We start from the raw sequence: 19,079 nt of genomic DNA on the forward strand, positions 1-19,079 counted from the left end.
ATTGTGTGCGGAAATACACCTGTCCAGTGTTTGGCAATGAATTGCACTTTGGCGAAAATGGGAACACCATAACAGATGGTTTTTGAGGAAAAAACTTAATTGCCATTGGCCCGAAATGACCTTAAAATTGGATAAAATTAGTGGGTTATAGCCTATGAAAATTACGATTTTGAAATATGCCAGTTAATTGCCATTGGATCGGAATAGATGAAACTGGACACAATTTTGAGTTAAAGCGTATGAAAATTGTTTATTTTATAGAAATAAACTTAAATTGCTACGGTCAAAACCATCGAAAATGGGCAAAATAGGGGGTTGTACACATGGAAAGTGGGAATTTTAAAGTACTCCAACCATTTTCTATTGGGTTGAAATAGATGAAGATGGAGAAAATTATGGTTATGACAAATGAAAATGGTGAATATTGAGGAAAGAAAATTTAATCTCAAAAGGGTCAAAACGATAAAACTAAACAAATCATGGCCTATAGCTTATGAACATTGTTAATTTTGAAGTACCCCTATTAATTGTCATTTGGTTAAAATAGATGAAAATGGATTAAACTGTTAGTTATAGTTCATGAAATTGGTGAATTTTGAGTAAACTTAAGTGCTATTTAGTCGCAACTATCAAAATGGACAAAAATCGTATATTATAGCACATAAAAATTATAAATTTTGAAGCACTCTAATCTAGGTTGCATATATATGGGTATGAGAGCGGGTACGGATAGGGTCTGAGACACAACAAATTTGTAAAAAAAATGGTACAAGGATACAACTGTGTATATATATGTATACATATGCACATACATGTATTTGTAGAGAGAGTGAAATATAAAAATTATTTATTTTATTTGCAGGTTTCTCATTAGATTCTAATGCATTCTCAAAGTCTCAAGTGAGACAATCTCCTTTGAAAGTCTATGTCATCTGTATTTCACAAAAGAAAGAAAAGGAACCCAAGCCAACTTATCTGAATGTGCTACCCAAATGTTGTTATCTCTAACACATAAAGACAAAAGCTAGGTCAAACAACCTTTCCTTTACCCATGTGTCCATTATAAACAATAAAAAACTAAGAAAAGAAGAGAGAGAGCGCTACCCATGTGTTGTTATCTCTAACACAAAAAGACAAAAGCTAGGTCAAACAACCTTTCCTTTACCCATGTGTCCATTATAAACAATAAAAAACTAAGAAAAGGAGAGAGAGAGAGAGAGAGAGAGAGAGAGAGAGAGAGAGAGAGAGGATTTCTTCACCTCATCCCTCTGTCCTCAAACAACTAAAATTAGTGAACCCATAAATAAACAAAACCAGTGAAGTGAACCTGCTTTCGTGTCCATGTCGTTTAGGTGTGTAACCGTACCCAAACCGTGTCGGACATAGGTAGAGCTCCATTTAAGTTGTGTCAGGGGTATCATAGACTCAAATTATATACCACTAGCCACTAGGTCAAAATTGATGAATATTGACAAAATTATGGATTATAGTCCATCAAAATGGTAAATCTTTCGGTAATAAAACTTTATTGTTTTTGGGTCAAAACAAATAAAAACGGACAAAAATCATGTGTTATGCCTATGAAAATTGTGAAATTTAAAGTATGCTAGTTAATTGTTACTGGGATGAAACAAATTAAAATTGGACAAAATTGTGAGTTATAATCCATAGAAATCGTGAATTTTGCGAAAAGACAACTAAATTATCACTGATGGAAACGATTAAAAATGGACAAAAATTATGAGTTATAGCATATTGAAATTGACAATTTTGAAGCATGTCAATAAATTATTAATTAGGTAGAAACAAATAAAAATGAATAAAATTGTGAGATACAGTCCATTAAAATGGTTAGTATTCAGAAAAAACTTAATTATCGTTAGACCGAAATGACAAAAAATGAACAAAAATCTTTGGTTAGCTCATTGAAATTGAGAATTTTGAAGTACACCAATTAATTGTCATCGGATCAAAACAGATACATATTAACTTAAATTGTGAGATATAGTTCATGAAAATGTGAAATTTTAATGAAAGAAAACTTAATTGTCATTTCATTGAAACCGATGAAAATGAATAAAAATCGTTGATAACTCATGAAAATTGTGAACTTCGAAGTACATCAATTAACTGTCATCAGGTCAAAACAGATGAAAGTGGACAAAATTGTTAGTTATAGCATTGAACAGATGAATTTTGAAGAAAGATAATTTAATTGACATTGGGCTGAAATGACCAAAAATAGACAAAAATAGCAGGTTAAAACCCAATAAAATTACGAATTTTGAAATATACAGTTTGCCATTGGGTCAAAACAAATGAAAATGGACAGAATTATGAGTTATAGCTTATGGAAAATAATTAATTTTATGGAAAAAAGTAAATTTCCATTGGGTCGAAACTATCGAAAATTGATAAAAGATTATGAGTTATAGCACATGAAAATTGTGAATCTTGAAGTGCCAATTATTTTGTATTGGGTCGAATTAGATAAAAATGGATAAATTTTGGATTATAGCACATGAAAATGGTGTTTTAAAGAAAATTTAGTTTCCATTAGATCAAAATAAAAAATGGACAAACATCGTGGGTTGTAGCTTATGAATATTGCTAATTTTGAAGTACTTCAATTGATTGCCATTGGGTTGAAATGGATGAAAATGGAAGCAATTGTAGGTTATATAGTATATGAAATTGGTGAATTTTGAGGAAAGAAGACTTAGTTGCTATTGGTTGCAACTACTAGAAATGGACGAAAATCGTAGGTAATTATTTATGAAAGTTATAAAATTGAAGTACTTCAATTATTTCCCATTGGGTCAAACAGGTGAATTTGGACAAAATTATAGGTTATGGTTCACAAAAATGGTAAATCTTAAGACGAGAAAACTTAATTACCACTGAGTCTAAATAGGTGAAAATGGACAAAAATTACATGTTTTGAAAATTGTGAATTTTAAATTATATCAGGTAACTGCCATTAGGCTGAAACTGATGAAAATGGATCAAATTTGAGTTAGATATCAGGAAAATCATGAATTTTGTGAAAAGATAACTATATTGTAATTGGGTGGAAATGATGGTGACGGGGCATAAAAGTATACCTCTAGAGTTGCAAGTGCACAACCAATCAAGTTATAATATAAAAAGTTATCGACCCCACGAGGAAAGTCTTTGTAGGAGAAAATCAAAACTGGTTTTTATGTTGTGTGTGTGACAATTAGGAGTGATGGGTGCGATTGTTGAGATATAGAGAGAGTGAGAGTGATTGTGTGTACATAAGCATAAAACGAGATTGAGAGTGGATAGATAAAGAGTGGATGTGATAAATAGTAAATGTACACAAAACTAACAACATGGAAAGAAAGAAAGATGAAGGAAATAAAATCAAGAAACAAATAAGAGAAAAACTATGAAATAAAGGAAAAATCAAGAAAGTAAGAGATGGAGGATTCAATTAAAGATATGAGGAATCTATAATTGAATTCACTAGCTAATCTCACTTATAAAATATGAATCATTCTCTTTTTATCACATTCTATTTTAGATTTATTAAGTATAGACTATCAAACCACTTAAGGAAAGTGTAACCTATCAAATTATCAACCAAGTAAATTAATACTCATGAAAAAAATAACAACTAAATAGTAATTCTAGAATTCCTTCTACCAATTGGTTCTTTAGTTGAATATCCTAAACATGAATATTTTAAGCATACGGGAATGATTAACAAATTATAAAAGAAATAAAGTTAGTTTCATGCAATTTTAGAGTTCCGACAAGTATTAGTTTCACATCTTTAAAAAAAGGCAATTCCCTAGAGGGTTCTAGCCTCAAGACGAATCAAAGAAAAGGAAAATACATAAAAATAAAAACTAATCCCGAGAGGATTATAGCTTCAAGACGAATAGTGCAAGAAAATAAAATCTAAACTATAAAATAAATTACAAGAAATAAATGTAAGAATTTAAAGCACGAACGTAAAGACATGAAATTAAATTTACTCTATTACGTATGAAAATAAATCTAAGGCAAGAGAGTTCTAGTCTCTTGGCTATTTAAACAAGAAAAGAAAGCAAAAGATAAATTTATTAATAAAGAAAAAATTTACATCCCAAGAGAGTTCTAGCCTCAAGGTGATAGCAAACCTTCATCTTGATCTTGATCTTCATCTCACCTTCATCTTCATAATCAAACAAAGAGAAAAAAAGAAAAATATGAATATGTGAAAATATTTCTTTATTTATTGCAATAAAAAGTTATAATTTGAAAGATCTTCTTAATTAAGAGTAACCCTCATCTCTAAAAGAAACTTTTAAAAAATATTTCACACCCTAACTCCTCACTTTCTACCCCTATTTATAGCCTACAACAATGAATGAGAGCCCTTGGATTAAACTTAATTCCCAAGTTAATCAATTTCCTTTAAATCGTAACTGCATATTTGGTATCGATACCGGTATCAATACTAGTTACAAAAATCTGACTTGACAGATGCCTTCGTCTTGTCGAAATAGGCGATTTTCATATATTATATATTAAATTCCGCATTCCGGATTGAGAGATATCGTTGCTTCTTTGCGGTCAACCATCTTGAATGTGATTTCTTTTCATATTGGATTTTTGCTTTCTCCGTCTTCTATAAGCTTATTGGTTTGATATTGGGCTTCAATAAAAGGTTACAAAATGAGAAAGTTAAGAGTCTTTTGGGCTTTTATTCATTCTTTCTTCATTAACCTGCAAATTAAGATAAAAACAATTATTGGTAGTATATTTATTCAAGTAGAATAAATAAAAACAAATATTGGTAGTATATTTATTAAGATAAAAATAATTATTGGTAGTATATTTAGGGTATAAAATTGTAATAAAAATATGATTATTAGATGGTAAATGGGCAAAAATTTTGGTTATAGCCAATGAATATTGTGGATTTTGAAGAACGTCAATAAATTGTCATTTAGTCGAAACATATGAAAATGGACAAATTGGTGGGTTATAGTTCATTAAATGGTCAATCGTTTAAAAAAAACATTACCATTGGGCCGTAGTGAAAGAAAATGGTTGAAAATCGTGGATTACAACCCTTTACCATATAGAATTTTGAAGTACGCCAAGTAATTACTATTGAGTCGAAATAGAAAAAATAAATTAAATTGTGGGTTATCGTCCATTAAAATGGTGAATTTTGGGGAAAGAAAACTTAATTGCTATTGGTCTAAAATGACTGAAAATGTACAAAAATAGTGGTTTATAGCCTATAAAAATTTTGAATGTTGAAGTATGCCAGTTATTTATCATTGGTTTGAAACAAATGAAAGTGGACACAATTGTGAGTTATAGCCTATAAAATTGTTAATTTTATGGGAAAAAGTAAATTGTCATTGGGTCGAGACTACAGAAAATAGAAAAAAACTGTGGGTTATAGTGCATGAGAATTAAAAATTTTAAACCAATTATATGCTATTAGGTCAAAATAGATGAAAATGAACAACAGTTGTGGGTTATAATACATGAAAACGGTGAATTTTGAGGAAAGAAAATTTATTTTTCATTGGGTTGAAGCTATCAAAAATGGACAAAACTTGCTGGTTACAGCCCATGTAAATTGTGAAGTATGAAGTACGCCAATTAATTGCCATTGGGTTATGACAGATGAAAATGGACAAACTTGTGGGTTATAATCCATGAAATTGGTAAATTAAAAAAAAAGAAAAAGTTAATTTCTATCACTGTTATAAATAGCTGTAAATAGCTACGCAATAACGACACAATTAGCGTTAGCGGTCCCTTCCTGCTACGCTATCCCCCAATAACGGTGACAATATTGCGAAATATGCGTTTTTCGCTTGTAAAAGTGGCTAATAGCGCCATAGTAGTGAATAGCGGGCGATTGCAGGCAAAATCTGCCTTTTAACCGCTATTTAAAAACGATTTGAGGTTTATTTTTTTAAAATTAAACCCGACCCGTAACCACTACATCCTATCGCCTCCCCTAATTTCTCGCGTACTCCAGCCACCTCCTATAGTCTCTGACACATCCCTTAGCACTTTCTGTTAGGGAAATTACCCACTAAACCAGAGAATAGAATAATCACAAACACAATATTTACGTGGTTCGATCAAATTGATCTACGTCCACGGCAAGAGGGTGTATCACTATATTTCTTTCTCAACATACAACACTCATACAAAATATTGAGAGCTCACAGATTTCTCGTGTGGCTTTCACTCTCTGTCTCTCAAGCTCTGTTCGTTAATTTAATTTGATATCAGAGAGGATAAGGGATTTATAGGCTTCATAAGACCACCAATCACGCCTCATGTTTGTTGACAAACAAAAGCAAAAACAAAACCGGCCTCAATTGTTGACTAACCTATCCCCTCTCCCTTGATGTCAACAACGGAGGCCACCGAAAGTTTGTTGGCCTCAATTGTTGACTAACAATCTCCACCTCGGTGAAGTTTTCCTAAAAACTGAGCCGACACCAATAACTAGTGAGTCTTCACCCATCTTGCAAACAATGCCCCAAAAGGGGCCACTTAACAAGTGCGAATGCCTCCCAAATTCAAGCAGTGCTTGAACTTGAAGGTCGGGATCGGTTTGGTCAACATGTCAGCTGGGTTGTCTGCAGTACCAATCTTCTTCATCGTGATGTTTCTTTCAGCAGTTGCCTCACGAATGAAATGATATCTGACATCAATATGCTTTGTCCTCTCATGATGTGCTGAGTTTTTGCTTAGATGTATTGCGCTCTGATTGTCGCAAAATACAACTGAACTAGCCTCCTGCTGTAGTCCAAGCTCCCTCACGAGATTTCTCAACCAAATGGCCTCTTTTACCGCTTCTGCTGCTGCCATGTATTCTACCTCTGTGGTAGACAAAGTAACTGTCGACTGTAGAGTCGATCTCCAACTAATAGCTGAGCCAGAAAGAGTAAAAAGATAACCAGTCAAAGATCTCCTTTTATCGAGATCACCTGCATAGTCAGAATCCACAAAACCTACAACTGAGGTTCCCAAAGTACTGCTATCAAAAACTAAACCCAAATCTGAGGTACCCCTGAGATACCGTAGGATCCACTTCACTGCCTCCCAGTGTGCCTTCCCTGGTTGAGCCATGTATCTGCTCACTACACTGACTGCCTGGGCAATGTCTGGACGAGTGCAAATCATAGTATACATAATGCTACCCACTGCATTAGAGTATGGAACTCGGGACATCTCATTCTTCTCGTTCTCACTTGTAGGTGAGTCTGAAGCCGAGAGCCTAAAGTGAGGAGCCAAAGGAGTCGTAACGGGCTTGGCCTTCTTCATCCCAAAGCGTTCAAGCACATTTTCAATATAACTCTTCTGTGAGAGATATAAAGTTCCAGCTTTCCTGTCCCTTCTGATCTCCATACCTAAGATCTTCTTTGCTGCACCAAGATCTTTCATCTCAAACTCATCACTGAGTTGTTTCTTCAAAATAAGAATCTGCGACATGTTCTTAGCAGCAATAAGCATGTCATCGACATATAATAGAAGATAAATAAAAGAATCATCTCCTAGATGCATGTAGTACACACAACTATCATAAGTACTTCTTGAGTACCCATGACTAAGCATAAAATTATCAAACCTCTTGTACCACTGTCTGGGAGATTGCTTCAGGCCGTACAAAGATTTCTTCAATCTGCAAACTTGATCTTCTTTACCTTCTACGAAGTATCCCTCTGGCTGAGACATGTAGATAGTCTCCTCAAGTTCGCCATGTAAAAATGCAGTCTTCACATCAAGCTGCTCAAGCTCCAGATCAAATAGAGCAACCATGGCAAGCAATACACGGATGGAGGTATGCTTCACAACCGGAGAGAACACTTCATCATAGTCAATTCCCTCCTTTTGTCTATAACCCTTAGCCACCAACCGTGCTTTGAATCTAGCATCTTCAACCCCTGGGATCCCTTCTTTCTTCTTGAAAATCCACTTGCATCCAATTGCCCTTTTACCCTTAGGTAATTGCACCAAATCCCAAGTCTGATTCTTGTAGAGTGACTCGAGTTCTTCTGTCATAGCTGTGGCCCAACGTCCAGATTCTCCGCATGAGACAGCTTCAGTAAAGTTTGATGGCTCTTGAATACTCATCTCTTCAGCTGTCGTGAGAGCATACACCACTAATTCAGCATGTGCATATCTTTGAGGAGGTTTGATCTGTCTCCTCTCTCTGCCAGTGGCTATGGAATAAGGTTCTTCAGTCTCAGTATCATCAGCATCTGAGCCTGAATCATGTTGCTCTTCTACAACTGTAGGAGCAAATTTTATAGACGACTTTTGAGACGTCTCTCCCTCGAGCTCCACCTGAAGCTCCACCTTATCCATGGTCTTCTCTACATTTCCTGTAGACTCAACAGAAACCTTCCCATGATCAAGCATATATCTTTCATTAAAAGTAACATCTCTACTAATAATGAATTTAGGAGAATCAGGTTCAAGACTCCACAAACGATAGCCTTTAACGCCATCAGCATAACCAATAAATATGCATTTCTTAGCTCTAGGCTCAAGCTTACCCTCTCTAACATGATAGTAAGCGGGACATCCAAATACCTTTAAATTTGAATAGTCATTTGGTTTACCTGACCATATCTCATTTGGAGTCTTGTGTTCAATGGCTGTAGAAGGAGACCGATTCACCAAGTAACAAGCTGTGTTAACAGCTTCAGCCCAGAAGCCTTTATCTAAGCCAGAGTTTGAGAGCATACACCTAGCTCTCTCCGTCAATGTTCTATTCATGCGTTCTGCCACCCCGTTTTGTTGAGGAGTGTGGCTGACCGTGCGATGTCGTACGATCCCAGAATTTGAGCAGAACTGATTGAATTCACCACTGCAGAACTCTAAGCCATTATCTGTTCGGAGACATTTAATGTTCTTTCCAGTTTGATTCTCATCACCACTGCAGAACTCTAAGCCATTATCTGTTCGGAGACATTTAATGTTCTTTCCAGTTTGATTCTCAACAAGTACTTTCCACTTCTTGAAAGTTTCGAACACCTCGCTTTTGCGCCTGAGAAAGTAAACCCAAACTTTCCTGAAAAAATCATCAATAAACGTCAGAAAATAAAGAGCACCACCTTTGGATGGAACCTGAGCAGGTCCCCACAAATCTGAATGGATGTAGTCGAGAGTGCCCTTCGTCGTATGTGAGCCAGTCGAGAAGCTGACCCGAGTTTGCTTCCCAAACACACAATGCTCACAGAAATCCAGTGATGATGTATGATCACCACAGAGTTAGCCACGTTTACTCAAAATAGTCATCCCCTTCTCACTCATGTGGCCTAAACGCATGTGCCACAACTGAGTAGTGTCCCTATCAGCATCAGAGGACACACCTGCAGAGCCTGTCACCGTACTGCCTTGGAGAACATAAAGACTGTTCATCTTACTACCTTTCATCACAAGCAATGAACCCTTAGTAACTCTAAGAGCTCCACCTCCACCAGTGTAAGAACATCCAACAGAATCCAAAGAACTCAAAGAAATTAGATTTTTCTTTAAGTCCGGGATGTGTCTCACATCTGACAAAGTTCTCACTATCCCATCGTGACACCGGATGCGAACTGTACCAATGCCAACTGTCTTGCAAACTGTATTGTTACCCATCAAAACTGATCCACCACTTATAGATCTGTAAGTAGTGAACCAATCTTTATTTGGACACATATGAAAAGACGCACCTGTATCCAAGATCCATTCTTTATCGGAACGGCCATCCAAGGGACATACTGTAAGAACCGTCTCAGCAACAACGGCAGTATCAGCCTTTGCCGTATTAGCTGAATCTGAGGTTTCACCACGCTGGTTGTCTTTCTTCTTTAGAGCATAACATTCTGACTTGTAATGCCCTTTCTTGTGACAGTAGAAACACTCCACATGTTTCTTGTTTGGGGCTGACATGGACTTTGAGCGATTTCTGGATTGCCCTTTATCATCCTCTCTGGCCTTCGATCTACCTCTGGCTAGCAGACCATCAGCCTGCCCATCGGTACCTCTCCCATTCAACTTTGTTCTTAACTCAGCAGAGTTCAAAGAGACCTTCACATCCTCAAGACTTATGGATTCTCTTCCATACAACATAGAGTTAACAAAGTTTTCATAAGAGTTAGGCAATGAACATAATACAATGAGAGCCTGGTCTTCATCATCAAGTTTAAGATCCAGGTTTTTCATATCCATGACAATTTTATTAAATTCATCAAGGTGTTCCTGAATGGGTTTACCTTCCTTCATCTTCAGTGTGTATAGCCGTTGCTTCAGGTATAATCTCGTAGTAAGAGATTTCTTCAGGTAGAGACTTTCAAGCTTTGACCACAACCCCGATGCCATTTCCTCATCGGCAACTTCACGAAGCACATTGTCGGATAGTAACAATTGCAAGGCGCTGTGAGCTTTTTCGTCCATCTCTTCGATCTCGGCACTAGTCATATCTTTTGGGTATTTCCCGTCGATAGCTTTAACCGTGCATTCACGTCGCAACAAAGCCTTCATCTTTATCCTCCATAGGCCAAAATTGTTCTGGCCATCAAAGATCAACACCGAGAACTTTACGGAAGCCATTGTAGAGGATTGAAAGCTGTCCTAGAACCGAGAAGCTCTGATACCAGTTTGTTAGGGAAATTACCCACTAAATCAGAGAATAGAATAATCACAAACACAATATTTACGTGGTTCGATCAAATTGATCTACGTCCACGGCAAGAGGGTGTATCACTATATTTCTTTCTCAACATACAACACTCATACAAAATATTGAGAGCTCACAGATTTCTCGTGTGGCTTTCACTCTCTGTCTCTCAAGCTCTGTTCGTTAATTTAATTTGATATCAGAGAGGATAAGGGATTTATAGGCTTCATAAGACCACCAATCACGCCTCATGTTTGTTGACAAACAAAAGCAAAAACAAAACCGGCCTCAATTGTTGACTAACCTATCCCCTCTCCCTTGATGTCAACAACGGAGGCTACCGAAAGTTTGTTGGCCTTAATTGTTGATTAACACTTTCTCTCACCTCCTATTGCCGTGAGCTCCTCCTAGTGTAGTCCTCTCACCGCTTAGCTCATTTTCTCGAAGACGACGACTCTTTGACTTACCCAGTCGTCTTCGGTGTTATGTGACAGTTACTTATCTATTTTATGTTTAGAATCTCTTTAAATCATCAAATGTACTTTTAGATTTTCTAGAAATTTTTTTAATTTTTAATTTTTTAATATTTATACATATCTAAATTAGATCATTATTTGACTTTGTACTTTTTACCGCTCCTTTACCGCAATAGCCCCAAATAACCTTAGCGATGCCTCACCGCTATGTGACGCTATCCGCTATTGATAACCTTGATTTCTATTGATCTCGACTACCAAACATGGACAAAAATCTTGGATTATATCCCATGAAATTTGTGAATTTTGAAGTTCTCCACTTTTTTGTCATTGGGTCAATACGAATGAATATGGAAAAAATTGTGGTTTATAGTCACTGAAAATGGTGAATTTTAAGGAAAGAAAATATAATCCTCATTGGGTCAATATAGATGAAAATGGGCAAATTCCTGAGTTAAAGATCATAAAAACTAAGAATTTTCAAGTACGCATTAGTTGCCATTGTGTCAGAACAATAAATGGACCAATATACGTTATAGCCCATGACAATCGTGAATTTTGAGGAAAGAAAACTAAATTGACATTGAGTGGAAACAACTGAAAATGGACAACGTTACAACCCATGAAAATTGTGAAATCTAAAGTACGTTAGAATATTGCCATCAGGTCGAAATCGATGAAAATGGACTGTGTTATAATCCATGAAAATGGTCAATTATTAGAAGAAAAACTTAATTGCCCTACAGTCGAAGTGATTGAAAATGGACAAAGATCGTTGGGATCCAACCCTTAGAACTTGAGAATTTTGTAATACACTAATTAATTATCATTGAGTCGAAACAGATGAAAATGGTCAAAGTTGTGAATATAGTCTATAAAGATGGTGAATTTTAAGAAAAAATTCAATTGCCATTTGGTCGAAATAGATGGAAATAGACAAATCGTGAGTTATAACCAATAAAAATTATAAAATTTAAAGCACATCAATTAACTGACATTGGGTTGAAACAGATGGAAATGGAGAAAATTTTGGGTTATAGTCTATGAAAATAGTGAATTTTGAGAAAAGAAAACTTGATCACTATTGCTATCCAAAAAATGGACAAACATTGCGGGTTATAGCTCATGACAATTTTGAATTTTGAAATTTGAAGTATGCTAGTTAATTATCATTGGGTCGAAAGAGACAAAAATGGGCACAATTATGAGTTATAGCCTATGAAAATTGTTAATTTTATGAAAAAATAAATTGCCATTGGTTCGAAACTATCTAAAATGGACAAAAATCGTATATGCACACGAAAATTGAGAACTTTAAAGTATTTCAATAATTTGCTATTGAATCGACGTGAAAATGGACAAAAATCGTGGGTTGTAGCACATAAAAATAGTGAATTTTGAGAAAGAAAATGTAATAATTGTTAGTCAAAATGATCAGAAATGGACAAAATTCGTGGATCATAGCCCATGAAAATTGCGAATTTTGAAGTAATCCCATTATTTGCCATTGAGCCAAAATAGATGAATATGGACAACATTGTGGGTTAGTTCATGAAAATGATAAATGTTAAGGAAATAACTTAATTGCCATTGAGTCAAAACAATCTGAAATTGGACAAAAAATATGGATTACAGCCCATGAAAATGCGAACTTTAAAGTATGTCAATTAATTGCCATTGGGTTGCAATAGATGATAATGGATAAAATTGTAGGGTCATAAGTCCATGAAAATGGTGAAATTTGAGTAAAAAAACTTAATTGCTATCGTGCTGAAATGACTGAAAATAACCAAGAATAGTGGGTTATAAACCCTGCAAAATTGCGAATTTGAAGTATGACATTTAATTTCCATTGAGATGAAAGAGATGAAAATGTATGCAATTGTGAGTTATAACATATGAAAATTGTTAATTTTATGGAAAGTAAATTGTTATTGGGCCAAACTATCGAAAATGGACAGAATCATGGATTATACCACAATGGCACAATGAAAATTGAGAATTTCGAAGTACTCCAATTATTTGCTACTACATCAAAATAGATGTAATTGGAGAAATATTTTGGGTTATCGAACACGAAAATGATGAATTTTTAGGAAATAAAATTTATTTTCTATTGTGTCGAAACAATAAAAAATGGACAAAAATTATAGATGCCAATGAGAATTTCTAATTTTGAAGTGGTCCAATTAATTGCCATTGGGTCAAAACAGATAGAAATGGATAAAATATTGGGTTATAGTACATGGAATTGGTGGATTTTGAGTAAATAAAACTTAAGTGTTATTGGGTCCCAACTAAAAAAAAGGGTAAAAATCGTTGGTTATAGCCCATAAACTTGCGAATTCTGAAGTATTCTAATTATTTGTCATTGGATCAAAATAGATGATTATGGACAAAATTGTGGGTTAATATCACTTTGGAACTAAATCACAAAAGAAGAAGAAGAAGAAGATATTGGAGGGCAGCAGAGATGGAAAACGCCATCACAATCATCAATTTTGAGTCCTCATCTAAATGAGATAGACCGTGGTAAGCAATTGTAGGTTGCGGCCAGGAGGTCTCTGATCCTAGTATTTTGTTCAGCATTCTTATGCACGGTGTCCACATCTCATTGCCATGTCTATCCTTCCAATGCATGTATGACATGTCATAGTTTGTGCAACTGACTTGTAAAGTTTACCCGGTACTTTGTCGTCTCCTGGGGCATGAATTTCATTGTGATTCTCTTCTCTTGCTATGTGCAGAAAGAAGAAAAAAAGGGCCCAAGACAACCATGGCATGATTTACACTGCAAAATTGAAGGGCCTGCTGCATATGACGTCCTTACAAATTTTGAGCAGCGCTGGCGCAAGGCAACACATTTTTGGGTTTTTAGTCGTTTCAAGAGATCATCACATTGGAGAGACGATGCACTACTAAAACTGGACCGCATCTCATGGATACTTGATCCATCATCTATTGTTGATGACCCAAGCCTACCTAGAGAAGATGACCCAGAAAACTGGCATGTACAGGTTGGATTATATTTATCCAAAATCAGAAGGAAATTAAACCTTGTCGTATTTGGTTATGGAGTATCTTGATTTTTTAGATTATCTTGTCATTCAGTTTCTTGCATTTTCAGATTTTTAGGTCCATCGACTCCGGTTCTGTAAGAGGGTTTCCGAAACATATACGTGACGCTGAAGAGCAGGTTTGTCTCAGCACATAACTATTCTTTACAGTCCTTGATTAAGAATAGGTATGTTAAAATTTGGCATTTAGTAGAACAAATGATTATTTCCATTCATATCTTTCGTTACTTGTTATGGAAGATATGAGATAACTTTTGTATGTCTATTTAGTCCTGGTGTTACTAACTTTAAAATGAATTGCTGCAGAACCTTATTTTCAGAAAGAATCTAGTAATTGACAAGAGCATCCATACTGCATATGTAAACGCCATCAGATCAGCAGAGCACTTCATATATATTGAAAATCAGTATTTTATTGGTTCTTCTTATGGTTGGCTGTCTTACACAAGTCCAGGTAGGAAGCATACTTTTTCAGCTTTATGTTTAATGTTCTATGTGAATTTAAACATTTGTTCTCTTTTTAAATCAGTAAGTCATCTTTATCATCATTATTTCTGAATAAGGTATATGGCATATTCTTGGCCTGACTATTGTATACCATTTATTTTTCCTGGGGCTATTAAGTCAAATATTACTAGTATACTTTCTATGCAGCAGCATGTACTAGATATTCACCTGCTTCAGAAACATCGTTCTCCATTTGATCTTGGCTAGGTTCCACCAAGTACTGTGACAAACTCATCGCATGTGCAGGACAAAATTTCCATATCCCAAACACGAATTTTCTGATTTACAGTTCCTGAAAGCCATATATTTGTAAGTCTTGAGAGGGAATTAAAACAGCTCTATTAAATGTTTAATTTTTTGTTATTCTCACCTTCTTGGGGACTTTATCTCCCTGTAAACATGCATATCTTAAGGGTTTATGCTTTTGTTAAAAACAACTGGGAATTTGTTGGCGTGTCTCAGATTCTAACGTGTTCCAGAGCAATTAATCTTGATTTACTTCACAAATAACCACTTGTTCAATACTTGCTTCTCAGTTTTGCTTTGAAGAGTAGCAACTGCCTTGTACAAGTTAACTAAGCAGTGATCTTCTACTCCTTCCTTTAGCAGTGCTTCTTCAGCCACTGCCTTTGCGGTGCATCTCTTTTGCTGTCGCTGTTACTGGCTTTTCAGTTTTCACGGCTTGAACCTTGCCATTGTGCCTGACGAATTGCTCCATTTAAACTTGCAATTCCTTGTAGCTTTGCTGCATCTGCTATATCGAAAAGCTCATGCTTCATTGTTTTATTGACAAGATGTAGATGCATACAAAAGGAAATCTTGCCATATTCATAAAATCTCTCTCCAAAGTCATCTCAAGCTTATCTGAACCAATCTTGGGCTTATTTGCAATACTTCACCTTAAAGGGGAGGATTACTGAATTTTGCAAGGGTGAATTTGGAAATTTTTTATATTTACTGTTTATTTTGGGGTAATTGCACATAGAGCCCCTGTAGTATCATTGTTTAGAACTTACTATTCATGTAGTTTCACTGTTGAAGATAGACCCCCTGGATTTAAATTTTATAAAACCCTTTTGCGTACCCTAATCAAATTATTTTTTACCTATAAGGATCTGTGTAATATATCTGCTTTCTGTACCTTTATCTTTCAGTTCACCTTTGTTTTTCTTTCAGATACTTGTATTAGTGTCTGTGCCAGTACTTGGAACATTATCTATTTAGATCTATATTTATTCTAAAATTGCATTATTGCGCTTAATAACAGAAGCAGATAATCTGATTCCGATGGAATTGGCATTAAAAGTTGCAAGCAAAATTAAAGCTAGAGAGCATTTTGCAGTATACATAATCATACCGATGTGGCCTGAGGGTTTACCGAATTCTGGTGCTGTCCAAGAAATCCTTTTCTGGCAGGTACTTGTGTTCTTGTTTCACAGTGTGTTGTGCTGATTTATTATCTTTATGGATGGGTCAAATTCAGTGGATTCTTATTTGATGATATTTGTGTAAACAAGTGTAATAATTCTTCCAATTTAGGTATTGAAGTCGTTGATTTGATAGGAAAAGTGTCGCCTTAAAAACATAACAAATTTGGGATAGGTTGAAATCTTTTAAGGTTCAGTACAACTAACAGTAAGAGCATCCCTACCTTACACCCTGAAAGCTATTAGCACTAAATTTCAATCTTTCTTAAGATTGACAATGTTTATATAGAAAATTTAAAACAAGGGAACACAGCTAAATAAGAGCTATGTAATCCCAGAACAGAATTAAGATATTATGAATGTGCCAATAATTTGTTTATCTTGTTTAGCGACAGTGCTTATAATGTGGTTATGTGCTTTGTTTTCTCTGCATCATAAATGTCACTACGTACATCAAGCTGTTAACTTGAAATTTACAGGATATTATTGTGAATGGAAATAATGGCTTTACGTCTATGCATGTGCATACATACATATCTACGGCTACTGTTTATTTACTTATGTCTTATCTATGCGAAAAAATGCTGGTATATATCTATTACTGCAGGCTATTGTTTCGCTTGTGATTTTACACTTGCAGCAATTCCATTACTAAGTTTATTCATTTATATTCCAGAGCCGAACAATGCAGATGATGTATAAAATAATCGGGGATGAGCTTAAATCTATGAACCTTGAGGAGGCACATCCACAAGATTATCTAAGTTTCTATTGCCTTGGAAATCGGGAAGTACCTACTGGGTTGGGAAGTCAACCTTCGGATGTGGTAATTTATGTCAACTTCTTAAGCAGACATTAGAATTACTTTTGGAATATATTCTAGTAAGATGCAGGAACTAATTACTAAAGCAGATTTAATTTGCCAAACTTTTAGTTTCAGATTTCGTCTCAAAAATATAGGCGCTTCATGGTATATGTTCATGCCAAAGGAATGATAGTAGATGATGAGTATGTTATACTGGGCTCTGCTAATATCAACCAAAGATCCATGGATGGTTCAAGAGACACTGAAATAGCTATGGGTGCATACCAGCCTCATCAAACTTGGGCTATGAAACAAAGCCATCCACGTGGCCAGGTGCACGATGCTCCATTGCCTTTTCTTAACGTAATTTGACAATGAGGCTTTGGCACGATTATATAGTAAATTTATTCGAGTCTGGATATTTAATGAATTCTGTTTACATATATTATACAAGAAACTTAATAGTTGAGCTATCCAATTATGAAGTCCCCCTCATTTTACTGTCATGAATATTTGTCATTGTATAGCTCGACATGTCTGACATCCCTATTACTTTATTGTTTTTTTAATAACCTTCTTGAATAACAGAAGTTGAAAAATGAGTGACGATAAAAGGCCTTACTAGACTTGCACAATTTATGGTAAGTAAAAGTATAATATCAGAACTATTGCTGTCAACAAACCCAATAAATTTTAATCTCCCATGCTAGATTTCCAGGAGGGCTTCGGATAACTAAGGCATTTTGCTATCCAAGAGCTCAAGTTTTACTTGACAAATATACACATCAAGTCTTATTTTCCTCATTTCTCTTTATAGCCTTTTCCTCTTGCACCTATTCTTTCTTAGACATTTGATAGCTGTGCTAATACTTGATTGCTTACCACTTCCCAAACAACTCCATGTCGGTGCTTGTTCATTGTTTCCAAATAATCCATGTATGTACTAGCTTATGAAGGGTATACATTATGATTAGGGTTATTGCAGATAGACCCCCATGTAAAGAAAGGGAAAATCAATTAAAAAAAATGCCTCCAGAGTGAAAATTTCACTCAGGGGACCCACAATTGGGGCCTTGACGATAAGAGAGTCAAAAAAAGAAGTTTCACCTCTGGTGTCTACCCGCAATTGTGTGATAGTATGGGGGTTCTATATGCAGTAATATAACTACAGTGGGTCTATCCGCAATTGGGTGGATAGTAAGGGGTCAATCTACAGTTATCCCTTATGGTTATCATGAAATGAATGATTTTTTTATTACTTTTTATTTTCTTTTTTGCTTGTAGGTGTATGGATACAGGATGTCCCTATGGCAGGAACATCTAGGATTTCTCGACGAACTCTTCAATGAGCCCCACAATCCGAATTGTGTCAAACTTGTGAACAAAATAGCCCAAGATAACTGGACAAGGTACAGTACTGAGCAAATAGTACCATTGAGAGGTCACCTTCTCAAGTATCCAATTAAGGTAGAAGAAAATGGTGATATTGGACCGTTGCCTGGTTCTGAGTTCTTCCCTGATGTTGGTGGCAAGGTTTTGGGTGAGGCCAAACCTATTCCGGATAACTTAACTATGTAGAAAATCATCAAATACATTTGTTCTCTCATTCCTTATCGGTGTGTAAATTGCAGATGAGCAATTTCCAAGAGTATACTGTTAGATACATTGTATACACTCCCTGTACTAAGTGGATTATCCACTTATCACCTCCAAGCTTTTTATTTGCACATAAGCTTTCTGATGTCCAAGCAGAATTCTCTTTGTTATCTATGCACGTAACACCCCTAAGAGAACGGGAGATCTCTCGGCGATAAATTGAAATATGTTGAGGGACATCGCTAACAAGCTCAACGACCTTGAGACATTTCTTTTGGGTAAACATTGCTTAACTTTAAAAAAAAGATTTTAACAGCAAAGACAGATTTTGAGCATGATATTTACATGTGTGGAGAAACTGTTACATTTTTGGTCTCAGTGTCATGGCTTTCTATCTAAACAATATTGCAAGCAATAACATCTACATGCAATGCACATTGGCACTGTTTTAGTCTCATCACGAAGTCTTCAAAAGAAAAGGATGCAAACTATTGCTTCTCACCTCTGATACAGTGATACCTCTCTATG

At 35.5% G+C, this 19,079-nt stretch overlaps 1 protein-coding gene across 2 annotated transcripts in view; it reads left to right on the top strand.

Annotated features, from left to right (window-relative positions):
• Positions 1 to 18,696, top strand: part of LOC109825061 (phospholipase D delta-like) — a 31,133-nt gene extending 12,437 nt beyond the window's left edge. The window contains exons 4-10 of one of the 2 annotated variants that reach the window (XM_020391769.1): positions 13,887 to 14,156; positions 14,267 to 14,335; positions 14,523 to 14,670; positions 15,991 to 16,139; positions 16,827 to 16,976; positions 17,085 to 17,288; positions 18,240 to 18,696. In XM_020391769.1, coding sequence (XP_020247358.1) covers positions 13,887 to 14,156; positions 14,267 to 14,335; positions 14,523 to 14,670; positions 15,991 to 16,139; positions 16,827 to 16,976; positions 17,085 to 17,288; positions 18,240 to 18,533 — 1,284 coding nt within the window. In that variant the 3' untranslated portion in view covers positions 18,534 to 18,696. The remainder of the gene's footprint in view (positions 1 to 13,886; positions 14,157 to 14,266; positions 14,336 to 14,522; positions 14,671 to 15,990; positions 16,140 to 16,826; positions 16,977 to 17,084; positions 17,289 to 18,239) is intronic. The other variant, XM_020391770.1, reaches the window with a different exon arrangement.

This window comes from Asparagus officinalis, chromosome 10 (assembly GCF_001876935.1).
Source record: "Asparagus officinalis chromosome 10, Aspof.V1, whole genome shotgun sequence".
Taxonomy (NCBI): domain Eukaryota; kingdom Viridiplantae; phylum Streptophyta; class Magnoliopsida; order Asparagales; family Asparagaceae; genus Asparagus; species Asparagus officinalis.